Source organism: Danio aesculapii, chromosome 19 (assembly GCF_903798145.1).
Source record: "Danio aesculapii chromosome 19, fDanAes4.1, whole genome shotgun sequence".
Classification (NCBI taxonomy): domain Eukaryota; kingdom Metazoa; phylum Chordata; class Actinopteri; order Cypriniformes; family Danionidae; genus Danio; species Danio aesculapii.
The window spans coordinates 19,432,229-19,455,469 of record NC_079453.1 but is presented as its reverse complement, the minus strand read 5'-3'; the positions used below and the strand labels follow the sequence as shown (position 1 = coordinate 19,455,469).

General features: G+C 35.2%; 1 protein-coding gene across 2 annotated transcripts; it reads right to left on the bottom strand.

The window, feature by feature from the left end:
- Positions 1 to 1,158: 1,158 nt before the first annotated feature.
- Positions 1,159 to 22,373, bottom strand: gsdmea (gasdermin Ea). 2 transcript variants are annotated; one of them, XM_056479079.1, is made up of 10 exons: positions 22,195 to 22,373; positions 20,439 to 20,655; positions 15,704 to 15,896; positions 13,970 to 14,132; positions 13,762 to 13,882; positions 11,307 to 11,435; positions 11,040 to 11,167; positions 1,738 to 2,053; positions 1,578 to 1,651; positions 1,159 to 1,473 (listed from the first exon to the last, which is right to left on the bottom strand). In XM_056479079.1, the coding sequence occupies exons 2-10, from the start codon at positions 20,650 to 20,652 to the stop codon at positions 1,246 to 1,248; spliced, it is 1,566 nt and encodes a 521-aa protein (XP_056335054.1). In that variant the 5' UTR covers positions 20,653 to 20,655; positions 22,195 to 22,373; the 3' UTR covers positions 1,159 to 1,245. The 2 variants fall into 2 exon arrangements, with proteins under 2 accessions (XP_056335054.1, XP_056335053.1); XM_056479078.1 differs by having other exon boundaries at positions 22,199 to 22,373.
- Between the last annotated feature and the right edge of the window lie 868 nt (positions 22,374 to 23,241).

Here is a 23,241-nt window from a genome sequence, read left to right as displayed (position 1 = left end):
CCCCCCTTCCACCGATACTTCTCATTCATTCCTAGCATTAGACTGTTGCCTCACAGCACGAACGTCACTGCTTCTAGTCCTAACCAAGTCAGCCGACCTTTCTGTACGGAGTTTACACGTTCTCCTCGTGCTCACGTGGGTTTCCCCCAGGTCCCCCGGTTTCCTCCCACCGTCCAAAAACACACAACTTAAGTTAATTGACTAATCCAAATCGGCACCATAGACGTGCTCCTAGTACGTAGTTATCTCTTAAGAGCAATCACTATCTGTTCATTAGCTACTACAGCAGGGATGTTTCGAGACCTACCTGAGCTCAAACTCCCCTTTCGCCCTGCAACGGTAGGCTCGAGGATCTTATGAGCTCAGGGATCTCTCCCGGGACAGCATGCCAAACACACTTTATAATCAGTCATCAGCTATGTGTGAACTCTTGAAAGCTATTAAAAAGCAGGGACTATGCCGAAGGAATGCATGATATTTTTCAGGGTGGAATGTTTAAGCATATTAGACTGCTCAATTCAACTGGACTTAATATTTTTACAGTTCGAACTGTTGACTGATTAGTAGTTTATTTATCACGTGGAATAAAGAGTTGACTAAATTACAGGGAAAATTATATTCTTTAGACACAACTAACCGAGTTAGTGGTGCTATCGAGTAGCGGTGTGTGGATCTGTCCTGACATTGAGGTACAATTATAAACCCATTAAACATTATTTAGGTGACCATTAAACTGATAAACATTTAAACTTATAAGACAAATTGTGTGGCCAATAAAAAATATTTATATAAAGAATATTATTATTTTTTTAAAATATTATTACTATTGTTATTTATCTGTTTTGTTGTCGGCTGATCACATGCCTGATCAAGTGCTGTTCAGGTCCTAGTTAGTTGGTTCAGATGTGTTTGATCAGGGTTAGAGCTGAACTAAGCAGGAAGGTCGATCTAAAGGAACAGGGTTGAGCATCCCTGAACTATAGGAATCTTAACATTAATTCTGCTAAATCTCAATATTTATAGGTTTTTAATTATAATTTTACCACATTTCTCGTCAAAAATAAAATAGTTATAAAGTATATATGCTAGTAAAAATATAGCTCGTTTGGGATGTGTTAGCTTTTGAATAACGTTTATGCATGTAGCTTTCAAACTGAATCATGTAGGCTACTGTATACATTTCTAAGGTTATTAAGAAAACTGTAGCATCCCAATTTATGCTATCAGTCAAAGTACTGACGCTTTTCACGCAGTGCTAAGTGATGCAAGGCCATGAATGGCAATGCAGAGTACAAGAGGAAGGAATCCCACACAACATGCCATTTCTGAGGTAATCGTGTCATTCTCTTTCTTTAGTAAAACATTGCAAGACTTAAAAAGTTCCTCCATTCTGTGGAATTCTTCCTCATCTTGAAGCGAAACAGGAACTGTGTCCTTGCAGAGTGGCGTGACATTGAAAGTCAGATGAATGACCTAGGTGTACCGAAAATAATTCCAATTTTACTTATTTTTCCCTTTATTCTCAGTGAGTCTGAATAACAATTACAACAAATTCAAACACCGAGAATTATACTCACTAAATCCTGAAGACAGTTGAGACGTTCAGAAGTGCAGAAGGGTTCTAGCAGTTTTAGTCCTGCATCCGTCAGTTCTGAATTGAAATATGAAGAGAATGAAGTAAATCCAGAGTTTATGTACATTAGAAAAAATATCTTTACATAATACAGACGTACTGACCCTCAAGAGCGCAGAGAAGCATTTGCATGGCATATATGAGATCCATGTTTGGCTTGCTTGCTGCTTTTGAACATCCATTCTGATTGGATTTGGCACTGTGACAACCATTCTGATCAGGCACCATGACAGGATGGCTGTGATTGGCTGTTGATTTCTGACATCCATTAGAAATGGACAATGTCGATGTGGGATGTTGATTATTTTCATGTAATTCCAACTTAAGTAAGTGCAAAAATTCATTGATAATCTGGCTCTGTTTTTGAGATGGCTCTTTGGTTAAGAAACATGGAGCTTCGTCACTGCTCAAGGTTTCGAGCTGAAAGACACAAATACAATGAGATCAGAAACACCCATTAAAAGAAAAAAGCTATAGATCTTTTTCTTCATTGCTGCATGGAAGCCACCCAAAGACTATAGAATACACAAGACATGTCACTCGTATACATTTGAATGGGGAAAAAGTGTGACTGTCAATATGGCGAATGAATCCCCGCCTTCTAGAACAGGAGCCAATCAGCGATCAATATATGGGGAATAAAGCCTGCCTTCTATTATAGTAGCCAATCAGCGATCAATATAGAATTACAAGTCTCCAGGGGAGGGGCTTGGACCAGACGTGAGTTTTTGTGATACAAATATTTAGAAATGAAACTAAATAGACAGTTGTTGTTTATTTTTGTATTGGTTATTCGTAATATGAAATGTAATTGTAAGCTTGGCAAGTATTTGTATAAGTTTTGGAGAATTTGAGGTTTCCCCATTCAAACAGAATGCCCGAGTATACTGCCTGAGAGGCTTTTCAAAGATGGCCGCCGAGTGAAATGACTTGCCCTAAAGGGACTTTGGGCAGCCATAGCGACCAGCGTTTTCTGGTAGGATGCTGAGAACTTCCGTTTACAGCGTTTACAACTGGTTAATCTTGATCAGAAAATGGTTGTCGATTTGTTTTGAGTGGCTTACGGAGTGCTTTTGTGATCCACAACTTTGATTTTGAAAGGAGTAGTTAAAGATGTTATTCTTCTGTCAGATGCGCGAGTTCAAGCGCGAAAGAAAGATTTTCTCCTAATTCAGTGTCTGCAGGATAAGACGCTGAAATACAGCGCCAGTGTTCCCAACCTGTCAGCTGTTATACTGGACCCAGCAGCTCTTCAATGCACACACGCACACAATAGATCACTGCATTATAGAGCAAACCATATTACTGGCATGAAACTTAACAGGTATGTAACGAAGCCATGCAATTTACAAAAAATAAAAGTACATTACTGATAGTTTGCTGGCTGATTTGCATGTTGATTCTAATCGGGAGCTGTTTATGTTACATTTAGTTAGTTTGTATTGTGTAGTACCATGTCTTTTCAAAATGCCACTTTATTTTCACTTTGTGCCAGTCTTTCAATCAATGTGTTAGTGGGACAGTGTGTTTGTGTGTATGTCTAACATTTTGATGAATTTCATTTGTTTGAGTTGGTTATATATTGTTAAAAAAAGAGAAAACGTTGACTTTGACTTGAGGCTCCATTTAAATGACACAAGATGCCGTCTAAAGCCTGGTTTCTACTTGACGTGTCCGCTATTTTGCTTGAATTCGCACGGCGAATGTGACGTCATCGCTGTGTTTGCGGAGGTTCGCTTTGGGTGTGCGCAACATGATTTCGGCTAGCGGAGTGCATGAATTTTTTTTTAAGCCTGAATTTATACTTTCGCACCTCACGAAACGGACGAGGCTTTTATACTTGATGCGTTTGCCGTTGTGATATTTTTTAAAGCGAGCAGTCAAAAGAAACTGATTAACAGAGAAGTAGAAAGTTTCCAGAACTACGTCATATCATTAATATCATTCAATATTTTTAAACTAATTATTTTTAGTATTTTTATTAATTATTTTAATGATTATAAAGATTTTTATAACCGTTCAAGATTTTTTTTTAAATCAAACTTTGATGCGTCACTTGCTTTTGTTCATATCTGGGAAAGTTTTACCTATTAAAGTTTATTAAAATATTATTGACAACAGAACATAGGTTGCTCTACAAATATATTTATTATGGCATGAATAAAAGCAAAAAAGTACACTTACTAAAAATACAGATTTTTTTTATAGATTTAGCCCACTCTACAATTCACACATTACTGTCTGGCTAGTTTTTGTCCTCTACTGATGCTATAAAGGCAATAATGGTCCAACATTCCTGACCATTATCCCCAATAAAGCCTAGAAAAACAGGGCATCAGTATACGTACAGTATATGTACACCGATAGGTTCAAATATTCTTTTCCAGTTATCAAAGAAATTATTTGTTCCTTAATTATAGTTTTGTAACTATTAAATTGTTTTAAATTCAATATTGTAATATATCAGGGGCGTCGCTAGACCCAATTCACTGGGGCACGGGGCCCAGTAAAAATCTCTAGTGCCCCAGTAAATGCATTGAGATATGATTTACTTCATTTGCAAGTGTATTTATTAAGAGTGGTAATTCCGAAATAAAAACGGTTATTCTCTATGTGCAACCGAACCCCCGCTGGTGAAAGCAATGTAATCAAAAAGCAAACTGATGCAAACTCTCGCATGCGCTGCTCTTCTGCCAGTGCAAGTCCCGGTAGTTAACATGCGCGCCAAAAAAGCAGGCTACCTGCTTGTTAAGCGCTGCTCATGCATTGTAAAACCAGCGTAACAGCCTTTTTTGTTTTGCAAATCGACAAAACTAAAGTTTAAACAATATGATGATGATCTTACTAAGCATGCCTCCTGATAGATTCTTTCTTTGTATGAAGCAAAAAGGAGGGATGACGAGTCAGGGAGGTAACACTTAATAAACCTAATTAGCTGCCAAGTGTCAAGTCTACAACAGATAATTCTAAAACACATCTTTTTTTTTTGTATTTTATTGAATTGTCTATAGAATTTAATTCAAATGAAATTAATATTTATGCAAAAGTAATTTCTTAAAGGATCTTAGCATATCACTCCAGTTGTCTTAACATTGTTTTCCCGTTACATTTAAGATTATTTAGAAGAATAATTGTATAATAATAAGAATACTTTTATTTATAATATATATATATATATATATATATATATATATATATATATATATATATATATATATATATATATATATATATATATATATATATATATATATATATAGGACGTGCCCCAGTAGAGCTTTATGTCTAGCAACGCCCCTTTAATATATACATCAGTGTAAAACCCGTGACTGGTGGAAAAACATATTTCTGTAATTATGTACCCGGGTTTCCACTTTTGCCATGGCCTCTTTTGACTTTAACAAACTTATCCCTCAGGTTTATCCAAACTTTTTAACAAAAACCTTCCTCCTTTCCCATTGCTGTTGCAATTTCTAGCCAAGAATTATTGATCATCTTGTTATCTCTATGATCACGGCTCATAAAGATGTCTGTACAGACGTCAAGTCAAATCACTTTTATTGTCACATCATCAGCAGCACGTGTGCTGTGACGAGTGAAAAGAGTGATGAGTGAAAAGCTTAGGTACTTGAACGTATACCTAATTCAGACAAAATCTCTTCAAAGTGGTTCACATTCAACTCAAATCAAATGCGGCGCCGCACGCACTGTTTGCGAGTCTAAAAAAAAACATGTGCTCCGCCGACCGAAATCATGTCACGCGCACCCAAAGCAAACAACCTCCGCAAACTCTGCGATGACATCACATTCGCCACGCGCACTCAAGCGAACTAGCGGACGTGTCTACACTTCTTTCGGTACTGTTCCTACACAAAAATATTTTGGGGTAACTTTTGCAAATTTGTGATTGAGTTTATTTCAATTTTTCTTTGTTTTGGGAAAATGTGCTATTTGGTTTTATTGATACAGACAATAATACTGAGAAAGCGTTCTACTTCATAAATTTTTTTCTTTTACTTGCTAAATATCACATGCATAAATGCAAATTCTCCAATAATAAACCGCTTTTTAAGGTATTCATAAAAGAATTAAAACAATACTTTGAAACGTTCAGGAAACACTAAGGCTAGGAAAACATTATCTTGTCATGCCTATTTAAAATTCCCCTGTAACATCGGTACTTCATTTTGAATTAATTACACTCTTAATATTTACTTAATATTATTTTTATTTTAAGCTTTACTTTATATGTATTTCTTCTTTAACTTATTGTATTTGTCTTCTTTACTGTTATACCCCCCTGGCATCCTCTATGTTCCTTCTATAGTTCATAATGTTTCATTATGCTGTAATAATTGCTGACCATTTACTGTTGGATAGAAAAAAAAATAAATAAATAAAAAAGAACTAGCGGACAAGTCGAGTATAAACTCCTCAACCAGGCTTTAGACCGCATTATTTAAATAATAAGTCCAGGAGGTGGCGCTGATCGACAGCAGTATTACTTCAAAGAAGTTAAAAGCAAGTAAAATAGATTAAAACTACCGTTTAAAAGCTGTTCGAAAGTGACTGTTTATAAGCATCAAGCTGGCGACCGGACATTACTAGCATCCTCCTTACTAATGGGTAATTTTGTGTTCTAAGAAAAAGGTCTATATGAGGGACTTTCTCAACTTGGAAACTTGAAGAATGTTAATGTGGCAGTAACTGGGAAAGTGCTGAATTTGCACATTCTGAGGAAAACAAGTAGAGCAAATGCAAGCAAAAACCCTCTGTTAAGGAGTTTGAAGAAGAATCTGCCTCATTTCTAGGATTGTGTAAAGGGCAAGTAATAGGCAAGGCAAGTTTATTTATATGGCACATTTCATACACAATGGTAAGTGCTTTACATAAACAAGAATAAAAGAATCAAGTATAAGATAAGATTAAAAATAACAAAGAATAAAACTGATTAAAAACCTATAAAAACATATTAAAATGTGTTAAAACGGGTTTTAAAAGGCACCTATGATGAAAATCATCTTTTGGAAGCTGTTTGGGCAGAACTGTGTGTAGGTATAATGTGCCCACTGTCATATTGGGGTGATATAAACACAATAAGTCTCTTTTTTTAAATTTCTGACATTAAAATAGTATCCAAATCCTTCCCATTTTGAGGTCGACTGCAACGTGACATAGGACAGCCATGTATTAACACGTCACACATATAATCATATCAAGACAGGACGTGCGCAAAGCCAATGGGATTAAAAGATCTGTTCAGCTCGCTGTGATCATCAATCATCATCAAATGTGATCAAGAATGAGTTTTGCAAGATTAAAACGTTTTTAAAACAGTGCATGTTTGTAATAAATTACAGCGATTTTTACAGTCTTTATCAACACAGCCGCATGTCTATCATAAAAGCATAGTATTTCTCACAAACGTTACGTGAGATCTGCTTCCTTCATGTTTTTCACTGTGCTGTTTATCTGAAGAAGACGAGGCGGAGATTGAGGCACAACCTGACTGGCAAGTGGAAATGGTGGGCGGGGAGAACTTAGCATTAAAGGCACAGGCAGCAAAAACAGATACAAGGTGTTCAGAGCAGAAAATTCCAATATTTTGAAAGGTCTAATAAATAATCTGATGGGTGTTTTGAGCTGAAACATTACAGACACAAGGGGTAAAATAGGTGCCCTTTAAAGGAATGAAAAAGAAAAGAAAGACAAACTTGTGATCTGTTGGATGTAGCATGGTGCTCATTCAGTAAAGGCACAGCTAAACAGATCTTGATGTGAATGTGTCTAATGTTAGAGCACATCAGATCATTTCTGAAAGCTGATTCGATCAGCGGAGGGTGTTTCACCCTGCTTTGAACTCTAGAAAATTTACTTGATCCTAATGATCTTAGCAATCTGTTAGGTTTGTATTCAGTGAGCATATCTGCAATGTATTGAGGTTCTAGGTCATTTAGTGAATTATAGACAAGTAATAATACATTAAAATCTATTCTATTCGTAACTGGGAGCCAAAGACCTGAGGACAGGAGTGATGTGCTCAGATTTTCTGGTTTCTGGTAATAAAAGCCTCAAAATTCAAAAGCCTTGTAATAAGCCCTAGTAACACTCTAGGGTTTTTCTACAAGTATTTCAATGAATGCCCAATAAAGGGTTATAATTTACTTTCTCAAAAATGTCTTTCAAGAAAAAAAGATACTTAAATAATTTACTGTTCCTTTTTGATGTAACTAACTCTTTATTATGAATGGACTCAAAATGTATTAAAAATGGCTTATTAAAAACACCAGTTAATACACCTTTGCTTGTTGTTGTAGTTTTGGTTGCTAGACTTATTAAAAGTACATTGATTCAATATGTTAAATTGTTCTCTTATATACATAGGTATGTGGCTCAGGTAGGTACAAAAATACCCCAGAAACAATTTTATATGCTAATTTATAACCACAGGAAAACTTGGTTCTGACCAGATTTGTAACTCTCAAATTAATGAGGTCTGCAGCTTGTGTCCGTACCTAACGCTACTGAAAATAATTTAGTTACTTAATTTCTTAATTAGTAAACTTAATTTAAAATACTTAATTTCCTCCAGTCCCCCACTACACCTTGGCCCCACATTCATTTTAAAAGAGTACTACCCTGTACCAAAATGGTGGCTTTATTGACGCATTCTTTCCAAAAGACAACAAAAACGTAGGCCAGTGGTTCTTAAACTTTTTTCACCAAGTACCACCTCAGAAAAAAAAATGTCTCTCCAGGTACCACCATAATGACCAGTATTGACATACAGTAGCAAAGTAGGCCTAATTAAGCAGCTACAGCACTGCACAGTTCAAAAACTAGACAGATTAATATCTATTATTAAGAATATGTATTATTTTCAGCCACTTTAAATATTAAATAGTTTAAACATTAACTGTATTTGCAGACAAAAGTTTTTAAAAGTTAATTAAAAATGGCGCTGTTCTTTAAAAGTAAAAAGAAAACTGCTGTACTTAAAGTATTAATGTATAGCCTATTCATCAAAACCTGGAAATGTTACTTGGACCTGATATATATATATATATATATATATATATATATATATATATATATATATACACCATTTTTTATACATTTTGAAATATAGGTTGCATGTACATATGACATTACTTGCATTTTAATATGATTTGGAATTACATATTTAAATTAGAAATTAGATCTGCTGCTCATCATTTACAGTAGGCCTATATGTGTCAGAAAAGCGAGGGATTAAATACATTTATACAGTGCTTGACCAACTCATACATCACATCTTAAGTGAACCGTGAAGTTTGTGTTAATCGCGCTCTGACCACCACTGTTTTCAAGCAGACTCGGGTACAGTTCGCGGTTCCTCCTTCTGTGCACACGAAGACTAACTTTAATTATATTCTACCTCTAAGCTTCAAGCAAGGCAAGTTGCTTGAGTCTATGTTCTGTGTCTCGAGCCATTTGAATCACATCCAAATTAATTAGCTTAAATCTGAGGTAACAAACTAAACCAAAAGCCACAATGCTTTACAAAACAAACAGCTTTATATATCGAAAACAGACATTATTTTACACAACTATGAGCACACATTTTAACACATTTGTAACCATTATTTTACCAATGATGCAGCATGGAGAAATTCCTGAGTTTGCAGTAATTGAAATGCCAACACAACAGGACTGGTCTGCAGAATGGCTTCTCTAGTGCATGTGTATCTGCTCCACAACTGCCGGACGCCTTTTCCTCTGGCTCTGCGGCAAGCAGACTGATTTTTAACATCTGATGATGCGATGCACTAAAGTAAACATTCTAAGCACACCGGTGTGAACGTATGCTTCAGGGAACAGCCAATGCTGTCTGATCATAGTGTTATCATATGCGTCAAAGGGTTAAACATGTGTTTTATTCTTTTATTATTAGAAGGAAGGAAGCCCGTGTACCTTGAGAACCACTGACAAAGCCGACTTTTAAATATCTAGATAACTAGATAACTATGTTCCATGGGGCAGGCGTTGCATTGCAAAACCGCCCAAATTTTCACTACCCGCCTATGTCCTTTTTTTAACCGCGAAAATAAATTCAAAACCGCCCAATATGGCAACACTGGCTGCCTGCTTCACAAAACTGCTCCTATTTAGTCCACCTGCCTCTTTTAATTTAAAAATAAGAGTCCCACATGCATAGTATGTTTAATGCAAGCTAAGACCAACTAAAAAACTAAAAAATCAGGGGAAAATATCAAATGCAGCCAGAGGTGTGCATATTAATGTTTCCACGTGGATGGTCAGAGTCAGTGTTTTGTTTCTGATAGGCCAGTGGATTTTACACATACGATTTACATGAGAACAGGGAAACAATTAGGCTCACAGTCAGTCATTTACATGTACTGAACACTTATGACTCAGCTATACCTATTTAGATATTCATCCTAAACCACGTTTTAATCTGAGCTACTGAGTTCTTCAAAACAAGACACAGAAACTTTCCCTATATAAATCACTTCATTCTGTTACATTGTTGCATAATCCTAGTCCTTATTCTGCTCATTATGACATTATTGTTTTAAAGTGTGTTTAAATATGTTGTGAGTTTCATGGTAGCGCTGTGGGTAGCACAATTGCCTCACAGCAAGAAGGTCACTGGTTCTTGCTGTGTTGAACCAGTATCCAGTTGATACTGATATCAGCCTTCATGTTTAGCTCAGATCTTCAGTGCTTGCTACATAATATACATACATTACAAAATCTGTAAGCAATGTTTATAAAAAGCAAGGTATTGCATTGCGAATCAGTCATGAATGTAGGAATGTAACAATTCACTTATTAACTCATTATATGACATAACACTAATTGCAAAGATCTCACTATGCAATGTGAACAATTTTACAAAAATGAGTTAAGGTGATTTAATGAAATGAGCCAGTGCCCTTTTACAATTTCAAACTAAATGTCAATTTAAAACAAATAAAAAATATAAATAAAATAAATAATCCTACCTACTTGTCCGTTGCTACTGTGCATGTTAATCAAGTTTGTAGTAAACACAATGGTCAATGCTGTTAAAACAATTTGTTTAACATCTCAACCATTACATCTCTAGTCACAAATGAAGGGTGTTGTTATGCATGAAGCATGGTGAACAAACATTGTATTCATTATAGAGTACAGTCTCTAATAATTTTGTTTACATAATTTACTGTAAACTAGTGATCCATGTGATAAAAACAAAAACCACCCATTTATGCAATTTTACAATATCCTTGATAGCGCTGATAGCTCCAAATAGACCTTCATATGTTGTCATCTTGAAATGATGTATGTTACGACATGGGGTAAACTCAGCATTAGTACAGGACTTTAGTAATTGTTCCTTTTTAAATACAACATCACTCACTGTGTCCGCCAAAGCTGACAAGATAGTTCGGTCCAGCATAATTTTTCTCAACAGGATCAAGATGGAGGAACGGAGATCAATAGACAGGTCAGACAGTGCACAAAAGCGTGTCTGTACATCTGAAAGTGCTGCAAATAGACCACAAATTATTCTCATTAATTCAGAAATATCCTAATAAAGACTAGAAAAAGGGAAACAGAAAACAAGTCAATTCCCACTTCTGCTTCCTCACACACTGATGCAAGACAAAGAGGAACAGAAACAAACCTTTCTTCTGGGTGTGAAGTGGGAAACCTTTCTGCATCAGTGCACACTGACCATCCACTTCAGAGGGAACGGGAGAGGGAATCTCAGACGTTTCATCTGTGTCTAATCCTCTTGGGAAAAGGCACAACTCTAAACTCACACAAAATTCAAATAAAAAAAAATATATGTTTTGTCATTATTTAATTATTTGTTTGTTTGTTTCAGTAAATGACAGTTAGTAAGAATAACAAATGTTTTTATCTGCTGTGACAGAAAATCAGGGTTATTTTTATTTTGAATTCTGAAGTTTAATCATTAGCATTGTGTTTTTCTCCTTTTTTATTTATTTAAACAATGTTTTTATGCTGTAAATGTAAAAGTTTTTATTTTGAATTTAGAAAAAAATGTCATGAATGGTTTACAAAATATAAAAAAAAATTTTACTTTAAAAAAACTATAAACTGTAAATCCAAAGTTTAATTTGTATTATAATCTTTCCCATAAAACTAAAATTGTTTCGGCATTATAATTAGAAAATATAATTAGAATTTTCAGGAAACTGAAAATGCCATTTTTGACTAATAATATTTAGCGGCAGAAAATAAAAAAGGCTATGCTGCGTCAATGTTCAGCACACAGGTTTCATTCTTCCTCCAGCCATTGTTACCATGTGGTATGAAGCAGCTTTCAACGATGCAGAAAGCACTGCGCTATGAAGCCCATTAATTCCAATGTTTTTTTCATTCAAGCGCTGTTTGTTGCAGCACTATCCGAAGTAAGAGCAGTGAAACATACTAGCTATATTTCCATCCAAAACTGCAAATAAAATTTATGCGCAAATCAGGAATATCACGTAAAAGAAATGTGAATAAAGCATTCGCATTTTCCATCCAACAAGTAAAAGAGAACAAAATCGTCACTTTCTGGTTATCTGGCGCCAAATATGAACAGTAAAATGGAATTTGCTGCGAGAATCTTCTCTTTATTTAATAAATGACTTACATCTCAGAAGACAAATGCCGACAAACAATGAACATGTGGTGGCGTTTGAAGCCCTGAGACGCAGAGCGCAGACATTCTTGACAGTTCTGGAGGTAATTAATAATATAATAAAACTAATAATGCAATGGTCAAGGCGTTTTAGAATGACCAAAACAACATTTCAGATGTTTTACAATTTGCCCAGTCGGCTGGTTTGTCCTTTCACAGCCACACACATTTTTATAAATCACATGAATTTTTTAATGCACATACAGGAATTTGTTAATAAAAATAAGTTTATCTTACTTAATTATGTGCATAAAATATTATTATTTATTAATATAATTATTATTTTCAAAATTCATGTGCGTATTGCCGTTTCCATCAACCGATTTTTTTTATGCGTACATCCAGAATGCACATAAAAAAAGTAGATGGAAACATAGCTACTGTCAGCAATTTTTCAGATGTGCAGTGGTTAGAAATAAGCTCAATAATCCACTTTGTAGATATTCACTCATGTACATGTATTACTATGTATGAACTGCACATGCTCACAAGAAAAGCAAAGGCCGCTCAAATATACAGACAGGGTATTTTTAGTATACTTGTTCCTGCTGCCTGCAATAGTGCTAATGTGCTGTCATGGCAACCCTGGTAAACAGACCAGGCTTGTTTTTTATTTAATATAATTTAAGTAATTGAGTAATTGAATTGATTTTACAAAATAACATAATATAATTTAATAAAATAATAAATAATTATAACAAAACATTTTTGGTTTTGGTTTTTCAGACAAGTGCTTCCAGAATATTCAGTTTTGGCCCATAACTTTCACTTCAAAGGATCTCTACAAATTAGCATAAAAAATTGATTTTTAAAAAATCTATAAAAACAAATTTAATTCATTCATTCATTTTCTTTTTGTCCAGTTATTAATCAGGAGTTGCCACAGCAGAATGAACCGCCAACTTATCCAGCAAATGTTATATGCAGCAGATGGCCTTCCAGCCGCATCCCACCACTGGGAAACATCCCTACACACTCATTCACACACATACAACATAGACAATTTAGCTTACCCAATTCACCTTGTGGGGAAAACCAGAGCAACCAGAGGAAACCCACGCAAACATGGGGAGAACATGCAAACTCCACACAAAAATGCCAACTGACCCAGCTGGGGCTCGAACCAGCGACCTTCCTGCTGTGAGGCGATTGTGCTACTCACAGTGTAGGTAATTTGAATAAGCTAAACTCGCCGTAGTGTATGAGTGTGAATGCAGGAGTATATAGGTGTTTCCCAGTGTCGGATTGCGGCTGGAAGGGCATACGCTGCATAAAACATATTCTGGATAAGTTGGCGGTTCATTCCGCTGTGGCGACCCCTGATTAATAAAGGGACCAAGCCAAAAAGAAAATTAATGAATGCATAGACATTATAATAAATAAAGTGAATTGTAGTATTCAGCCACATATAGGAAATGTTACTGACCGAAACAACCTTCTGTATCGATGCTTATTTCCATGACACTGTAAGCCAATACTGTGTCCGGTGGAATGTCTAATTTAGTTTCAGAACCATGGTGTTGTTTACCACTGCCTTCAATGGACATCTGAAACAGCACAATAACACAAGGATATTTATTAATGCAATAATCTAAACCCATTCACTTCAATAGCTAAGCACGTGTCTTACAAACCTTATTCAAACACCCTGTAAACACAGCATGGCATCCGCTTTTCTCCTCTTGGTTCCAAATAATTTTGCAGTTACGGGTGGTGAAGATTCGCTCTTTAAGGATGGCAAAGGTCTTGTTCTTACTTTTGGACTGCTTGATTAAAGAGTGTTTTAGGTCCAGCTTTCTGCAGGGGTCATCAAAATTAATAATTATTACATTAAATGAAACATTTATAAGTTGAAAATGTATTTTTCAGGTAAATAGTTTAAAATGAATGTAGGGCTGATATTTAACAGGTTAAGGTGATAGCTCAGCCAAAAATAAAAAAAAATATTTTACTTACCCTCAGATCATTTAATGTGTTGGTGACTTTTTTTTACATCAGTACAACATTAAAGCCTTTAGCTGAAACTTTGGTGATTCATAAAATGCATAAAAAAACCAAATGTGATGTACACTCTTATTGATGCGCTCAGCTGTTTGCAGAAGCTGTGAAATAATGGCATAAATGTTTACTGGACTTTAAATGTATTGTCAGGAGCTACAGCTACTCATTTTTATTTTATTTTTTAGATTATGAAAGAACTTGCATATTATGAATCACCCTAGGACAACTGAACCTAATTTTAATGTCACAAAAAAAAGAAAGCAAAAGTTCACCCAAAACTGTAAGTTTCCTCACCACTCACACTCGGGTGGTTCTAAACTTACATGAATTTCTTTCTTCTGATTAACACAAAACAAGATATTCTGAAGAATGTTGGAAAAAAGCAGCCATTGACATTCATAGTAGAAATAAAAAATACTATGGAGGTCAATAGGTGTTTCTTTGTAACATTCTTTTTTTGTGTTCAACAGAAGCTCGGAAGTGGAGGATGATTAATTAACGACAGAATTTACATTTTTGGGTGACCTGAGGGTGAGTAGAGTAACAAAATATTTTTTGTACTTTAAATTTCGTCATCATATACGCACCCTCATGTTGTTCTAAATTGTTTTGATTATCCAAGAAGATATTTTTAAAAATAAATAAATAATAATAATAATAATTTGTTTGTTTTCTAATACCGTTTACAACATATGGGCATACAGTGCTCAGCATATACTGTATGAGTACACCCCCACAAATCTCTCATTTAAATTCATATTTTAATAGGATGCTTTACAATATTATATTTGTGCATATACATTACATTAGTCAGTACTGAAGCCAAATCAGGTACTTATCTAACAAAATAACTTACAATAATGGTTAAAAAAATTAGTAGCCCCAATTTATATGTTAGGGGAATATATTAAATAAAATTTCAAAAATATAAAAAATCAAGAGAAACAAAAAATATATAAAATTTTGTTGAAATGTTGTAGTTTGTCATTTTTCTTGCAATATTTAGCATGAATTTAAATGTATTATCTTTACATTTCTAAAGATTATCTGTGATTAAAATATAATTTTAATGAATAAATCCGTTTAATATATCTGTTTTGTTCAAATGCACCAATATATATTACCCATATTCAACGAGAAATGGATAAAAATATTCATTTTCAAAATGGAGTGTTCTCATTTATGCTGAGCACTGTATATAAATTCAGGAATTCAAATCATTTTTGGATGAACTTGGCCTTTAACAGATAACTTAAGGTTAAAGTTTAAAATCTGAATTAAAAGAATTGATACATTTTTTTCTTATTCTTCTTAGTAGGCAATTAATGATTATTATTGTGGATTGACATATCATTGTGTTTTCTAACCTTCCTCTAGTGTCGTTCAGAAGTTTTGGAATATCCAAATATTCCTTCTGGAGTGTCCCGAGGTATAAATAAAGTTTTGATATGCTCCGTCCATTCAAATTTAAGGTAACATCAGGGCCTCCAACCTCTGCAGATCCAACCAGATCCTTTCTGTTTGTTTCATTGTACTTTACAAACTCTTCCTTCTTACACTCTGATGTAAACAAAGGGAAAAAGAGAGATATTCATTTAAGCATGGACAGAAGCATGACATTTTCATTTAAGCATATTTTGCTATTTTGAAAGGACTCCTACAGCACATTTACATAAAAAAAAAAAACATAACCATGAATTTTCTTATAATATACATTGCAGGTCCTTCCTTTTTTTCTCATGTGTCTGAAAAGGTTCTTTCAATATTCGGCCTCTCTAATCTCCTCCCTTTTGAGAGCTTACTCTGTTCTGATCAGTCAGATAGTTCAGATGTCAGAAACGTACCTTACACTTTTTAAGGATAAAACTTGTGAAACAAAGCAAGATTCTCAAACTTGGGGTTTTAAGAAAAGCAAAAAAATTGCCTATGGTTGATGGAAGATTAATGCCTGAAAAGTTATAGGTTGAAAATTATTTTAATAATATATTACAACTGTTGCAGAGAAATTGGTTGAAGTGCTTCCACCAAAAATTGGTGTATTCAATGATAAATTAGTTTGAGTATTAGGTATAATTAGAGTATTACGTTAATTAAAGGTATTAATCCAGGATGTATTTTGTTTAATGCTTTTAGGAGATTAATAAATCTTAAAAGTAATAAAGCAACAGGGTTAGATAAATATTCCAGGGCAGTTCCACAAAGACTTAGTTAAATGTATTACCGGTGATTGTTATAAAGCTTACAGTTTGACAAGGTAAGGTTCCTGATGAGCTAAAACAAGCACAAATTATTCCTCTTTTTAAGAAAGCTAGTAGGTTTGAGGATCCTAATTATAGGCTGGTATTGATTTTAAGTGCATTGACAAAAGACAGCAGATTGAAAACCATCTTTTTTAATATAATACACTGATTTTAGGAAAAATCCAACTACTGAGTCAACAATTCTAGACATAAAGAAAGACAAAAAGAAAAACTTTTAAAGGTTAAGGCAATGGGTTTTAGTAATATGGGTAGGCAACGTAAAGTCCACACTAGGGGCTTAGTAACTACTAGCTAGTTAGTAACTAAATTCATTCTCACTTCGGTTGCACCACATGTTCTTAAGGCAAACCGTAGTTAGTAGGTCGTAAGCTCTCCGTAAAGTCATACGTAGTTGCACTGAATGACGTAATATCCAATAAAAAGCATTTAAATTGTTAAACCGCTGTAAAATTCTGCAACTTTTAAATTACATTTTTTTTAAAAATCAAATTTTTATAGTACATTAAATTACAGTCAGTCACTAATAGCAGATGACGCTCACACCTACATTATGAGCCATGAATACACGCAAAATACACATGAAGATCTCAAAACATTAAACTTGAATTTTTTTTATAAACCTACACATTAGGCTTGGACGGTAATACGGTAATATAGTATACTGCGGGATCTAAAAATAGCAACGTGTCAGCTTCAAATTTCCAAATAAAGAGTGGGAGTGGTCGGTAACTCTGGTGTAATTTAAACGGGAGTGGGCGAGCGGTCTAACAATATCGGCCCCGAGCAAGCAAGCACGCGCGCATCTGCGTAGATACTGTTTGTGTGTGTGTGTGTGTGTGTGTGTGTGTGTGTGAATGAGAGAGAGAGATAGCTGTCTGCGCCTTACATCATAATTTTTTTATTATGATAAAAAACTCCGCTACTCACCCGTTTGCACTGGCTTCCAGTTGCTGCCCGCATCAAATTCAAAGCTCTGATGTTTGCTTACAAAGTGACCTCTAGCTGTGCTCCTTCGTATCTGCTCTCACTCCTGCAGATATATGTGCCCTCCAGAAACTTGCGTTCTGTGAATGAACGTCGCCTCGTTGTTCCATCCCAAAGAGGGAAGAAATCACTTTCCCGAACTCTCACATTCAATCTGCCCAGTTGGTGGAATGAACTCCCTAACTACATCAGAACAGCCGAGTCACTTGCTGTCTTCAAGAAACGACTAAAAACGCAACTGTTTAGTCTCCACTTTTCCTCCTAATCTGCAATTGCCTCTCTGGCTATACCACTAACTGAGCCCTCTTTCTCTCTCTCTCTCTCTCTCTCTCTCTCTATTAAAAAAAAAAAAAAAAAAAAAAAAAAAAATTCTACTAATGTTTTTGCTTCTTAGACTTTTACACGCCTGAAACTTGTCTATAGCGCTTGTTCACTGCTGCTCTTATAGTTGTGCAAATTGCTTCCTTGTCCTCATTTGTAAGTCGCTTTGGATAAAAGCGTCTGCTAAATGACTAAATGTAAATGTAAATGTAAATTATGCACGGTAATACCGGATATCAAAGTAAAATAGAGAGGAGGTTTGACAAAATTTGGTAACAAAATTTGGATACCGCCCAAGCCTACTACACATAAAGAAAAAGAGCAGAGAGTTTTAATTGATGGATAAAATTTACACAAAACACAAAAAAAAAAAAATGCGAGATTTGAGAGGAAAATAAGGCTGTGAGTAGAGGGAGATCATTCTGTATTATGATCGTGAGCTCCTCTATGTAAACTAATCTCACTGTTGTCTCTTTTCTACCGTTATACATGGGGAGAGGCTGCTGTGAATATTTAGTTAGAATGTAGCGTTACGTTTAAACTCAGTTCAGTGGTGCTAAAATATTTAGTAGAGTGTAAATTGTAACATAGTGTCCCTTTAGGTCACAACTAGGCTACTTTTTAACTTACGAACTGCTGGTACAACCGGCAATTGAAAGGGTCTCTAAATGGTTTTGCTTAATAAATTGTCTTTTGGGAAAAACTGAATTTATTTTATTTTTTATTAAAGGTCAGAGATCAAATTATTATACATAAACATGAAGTAAAATGTACTGACAGTATTTTTAGAAGAAAGGTTAAAAAACATGATTGTTTTATCGCTGATGTTGACAATCTTTTTAGTGAGTTGTTGAGCTGATGTTGCTTGCACTTCATTTATTAATTGCTCATCCATTTTTTTTATTGTGGAGGAATCAGTTTTATTGGACTTGTTTAAAAGTAAGTAAAGGTTTATTTATATAGCACCTTCCACAGACATTGGGCTCTATTTTAACAGTCTAGGCGCAAAGTCTAAAGAGCAGGATGCAAAAGCATTAAGGGCGTGTCCGAATACACTTTTGCTATTTTAAGGATGGAAAAATACGCTCTGGGCTGTGGCGCATGGTCTAACAGGGTTGAGCTTATTCTCATAATGAGTTATGGGTGTGTTTTGAGCATAAACCATTCAGGAGTCTCATCTCCCATTCCCTTTAAGAGTCAGTTGCAGCGCATTAAGCTCTCTCGGCCACCATACTTTAGACCTGCTCTCAGCTGGTCTATTGCACAGTCTATTTTAGTTCCTCAAAAAAGCAACACGCCAACAATGCGCCTTAACACACCTCTTTTCTAGACCGAAACACCCATGAGCCCACAAAGTGGCACAAATGGATTTGGCATTTAAACAACGTGGCAGAAAATGGGAAAAGTAAGGTTGCGTTGGTCTGAAAATAGTAACACGTCGTGGACACACGTCTTGCACCTTATTGCGCCGGGTGTATGATAACCAGAAAACAGGTATAAGAAAACATATCAACAAAAGAAAACATATTAAAACAAGTTAAAAATCCAAGAAGAAAAACACCAGTGTAAAACCAGCTCACCATACTGTTATTTAAAAGCTTGACCAAAAAGATGTGTCTTTAAATGTCTTTTAAAAAGTTCAACTGATCCCAAAGTTCTCAGTGTTAGAAGAAAAAGATTTCCAGAGTCTTGGGCCACAACACAGAACACACGATCACTTTTAGTCTTAAGACGTGTTCTGGGAATGACTAAAAGATGTGCCACAGGAGTGACCATGTAAAAGATCTTAAATATAAAGGGGGGCCTGACCATGCAGAGCTCTATATGTAATTACCAGAATCTTAAAATTTACTGTAAAACTAATAGGAAGCCTATGAAGAGCCTTAAGCACAGGAGTAATGTGCGACCTCCTTCTAGTGCTGGTTAAAAGCCTCGCAGCTGCATTCTACACAACTTGCAATAGCTCCATAGGAGATTTGTTCAGACAAGTGTACAGAACATTACAATAGTCCAACCGTGAAGAGATAAAGGCATGGACAAGCATCTCCATCTCTTCCTTTGAAACAATATTTCTGATTTTTGCTATATGCCTCAGATGGAAAAAACACGTACGAACAACATGGCTATTAAAACACAGAGCTCTATCAAAGATGACACCCAGATTTCTAATGTCACTGCAATTTGAAGATGAAAAAACCCCAAAAACTTGCCTAATCATTGGGGTGATGCTATCGGGAGCAAAAATCAACATTTATATATATATTATTTTAAATTTTGTCAAATAAATCAAACAAACAAAAACCAAACAATCATTTCAATATCTGATTGTCAGCACCAATGACTTCTCTCAATCATGATCATACAAGAACAGAAGAAATGATTTACTTTTTACTATACAAAGTCAAGCATGCGTCCACATCCTTTGAAAATGCATGCAACGTGGATTTACTTTCACAGAGACAGTGCCTTCTCCACATGTTACCCAGACTACAGTGTTAGAGAGTGGATGCTTATATGCATGAAAAACGCACTTTACCTGGTTTGAGCTGTGTTTTTTTCTCCTTCAGCAGGTTATTGAGTGTAAATTCTGTTGGTCTGTATTTGATTCGCTGCCAAAACCAACATTTCTTGCTTTTCAGTACCACTGCAAGCAGTTGGAGGTTTTTAGAGTCATTGAGGCTGGATGCTGGAATCAGAACACCCGAAGGATCGATGTGTCGGACAAACTTCTTTGTTGCCGTTTCAAACATCTTCTGCACAACCAAATAAAGAGAAAGCATTATATCACAGTGGCAAATTGATCAACATCTTTATATACTGACTTTTGCAAGCAGTGTTCTGTTCTCACTGTTCTCCAAATATATGTTCATTTAGATCAGGGGTGTTCAAACTCAGTCCTGGAGGGCCGGTGTCCTGCTGAGTTTAGCTCCAACTTACTTCAAACACCTGCCTGGAAGTTTCTAGTATATCTAGTAAAAGCTTGAATAGCTGGTTCAGGTGTGTTTGATTAAGGTTGGAGTTCTAGGACACTGACCCTTCAGGACTGAGTTTGGACACCCCTGATTTAGATTGACCATCCTCCATTTGTTGTGAAACTGGACACTTATCATAAAATGTGAAAACAAACACCACATTTCAGTACTGCCCATAATACACCAAACGTATTTTAGCATAAACTGTGTATAAACCTATTTTGAAAGAAGCGAAAACCATGACAGTACCACAAAGAGAAATAAATGACAGATATAGAACGGCTGAACATGAATCGCAAGGATTAGCTGAGATTAGCAAAAGGTGAAACAAATCAAACCTCACAGCGAATCAAGATGTCAGAGACTGCTGTGAAGTGCTGAAAATAGAATTTCAAGTGTGTCTGTGCGCCGCAGATGGTGGTTTGTTATTGTTACAAACCTGATTCATTACGCTAACAGAATACAATAACATAAATCCTTTAGGGGAGAAAATAGGGGGAAGTTTAAAAAGGGGGATTCCAGTCAGTGGAACGTCCCTAACACTGACCTGGTAAACTCATAGTAACAGCTGCGCTTATTAAACAGCCTTACTGAATGGTAGACAACAGATGTGAAACAACTGAAACACCTTATTTCAGGAATACCTCAAAATGAATTGGCATATTTACCTATCTTCATGTCATTCCAAACATGTACGATATAATTTGTTCCACTTAGCATAGTTTAAACAATATAAGAAGTAGATATTTTAAGTATGTTGGAAACCAGTAACTACTGACTTCTGCAGTGTTTCTTCTCCCTACTACGTGTGTCAATGGTTTACCATTCTTCAAACTATCTTCTGTTCTACTCAACAGAACAACAACAACTGGTTGGAACAAGTCAAGATTGAGTAAAAAATGACAGAATTTTCATTTTTTGGGTGTACTGTCCGTTTAAATTACAATTGACATGTAGCTGTTCAGTTCTTTTGAATTGTTTTCAAGCTTAACAACTTCAATAATTGTAATTACAATAAATAAGACAGAAAAAGAACAAAAAAAAAATTACAAAAACAGAACTTTACTTCGAAGGTGAACAATAAGAGTATCTACCTTATTTTGATTCAGATAAATGGACGAGTTCTCCAGAAGCACTAAACAGCATGTTTACATAACCCCACAGCAAACTGAGACAAAAACCCACATGTAAAACTTTGCAATTTCCTTTACATGACCATGGCGCTATGTAATTTGTTTATACTAATATTAAATTAAGAAGAAATAAGCAGATTAAGAGAATGATTGTTTGGTTTCTAAATAACAATAAAAGTTTTAGTACCTACTTTTGGTCAGAAATTCCGTCTTCGGTCGCGTGCTGTAGAAGCGCAGCCAAAAGAATAGAAACAGCGGTGGATTATGAAGAAATGCTTCAATATATATAGCCTAACTACAGCTCCTCACAGTACCTCGCCTGTCACTAAAGTGCTATAACGCAGCACGTTCACTCACACTTGAGCGTCTACTTGACTCCTGAAAAGTCCCCTTAACGTAACGTGAGGGTATAGGCTAGTCATTGAACTGACTGACAGGAGGAAGCGCTACTCAACTTCGGGACATTCTTAAAGGTTAAACGTAAAAAAAGCTTAACGTGGCTTAAATGTACAGTTAAAGTCAGAATTATTAGTCCCCCTTTGAATCTTTTTTGCTTTTTTAAATATTTCCCAAATTGATGTTTAATAAAGCAAGGAAATTTTCACAGTATGTCTGATAATATTTTTTCTTCTGGAGAAAAGTCGTATTTTTTTTTTGGCTAGAATAAAAACAGTTTTTAATTTTTAAAAAATATTTTAAGGTCAAAATTATTAGCCCCTTTAAGTTACTTTTTTTCTATAGTCTACAGAACAAACCATCATTATACAAACTTGCCTAATTACCCTAACCTGTCTACCTAATTAACCAAGTTATGCCTTTAAAAGTCACTTTAAGCTGTATAACAGTGTCTTAAAAATTATCTAGTAAAATATTATTTACTGTCATCATGGCAAAGGTAAAATAAATAAGTGATTAGAAATGAGTTATTAAAACTATTATCTTTAGAAATGTGTTGAAACAATCTTCTCTCCATTAAACAAAAATTAGGGGGGGGGGGGGTAGATAAACAGGTGGGCTAATAATTCAGGGGGGCTAATAATTCTGACTGCAACTGTACCTAAACACCAACCAGAGAAACCCAAATTTCCGTCAAACTTTACATGTAATTAACACTAACTATTGTAAAACGAACAAGCCCCAGTTCCATAAACAATATCACGACAAGCATTTCTCCCCTTCGTAGTCCATTAAAAAGAAAACGCTTATGTGGATTATGTACTTTATGCTACCTTAA

Bases quoted from the DNA above. Each gene is read 5' to 3' on its own strand.
- gsdmea (XM_056479079.1), bottom strand. From the start codon at position 20,652: ATGTTTGAAACGGCAACAAAGAAGTTTGTCCGACACATCGATCCTTCG. The intron at 11,168-11,306 runs GTTTGTTTCTGT...GTCTATTTGCAG, and splicing joins ACTTCACACCCAGAAGAAAG to CACTTTCAGATGTACAGACA. The intron at 2,054-11,039 runs GTGAGTGATGTT...TGTGTCTTTCAG, and splicing joins TGTCAGCTTTGGCGGACACA to CTCGAAACCTTGAGCAGTGA.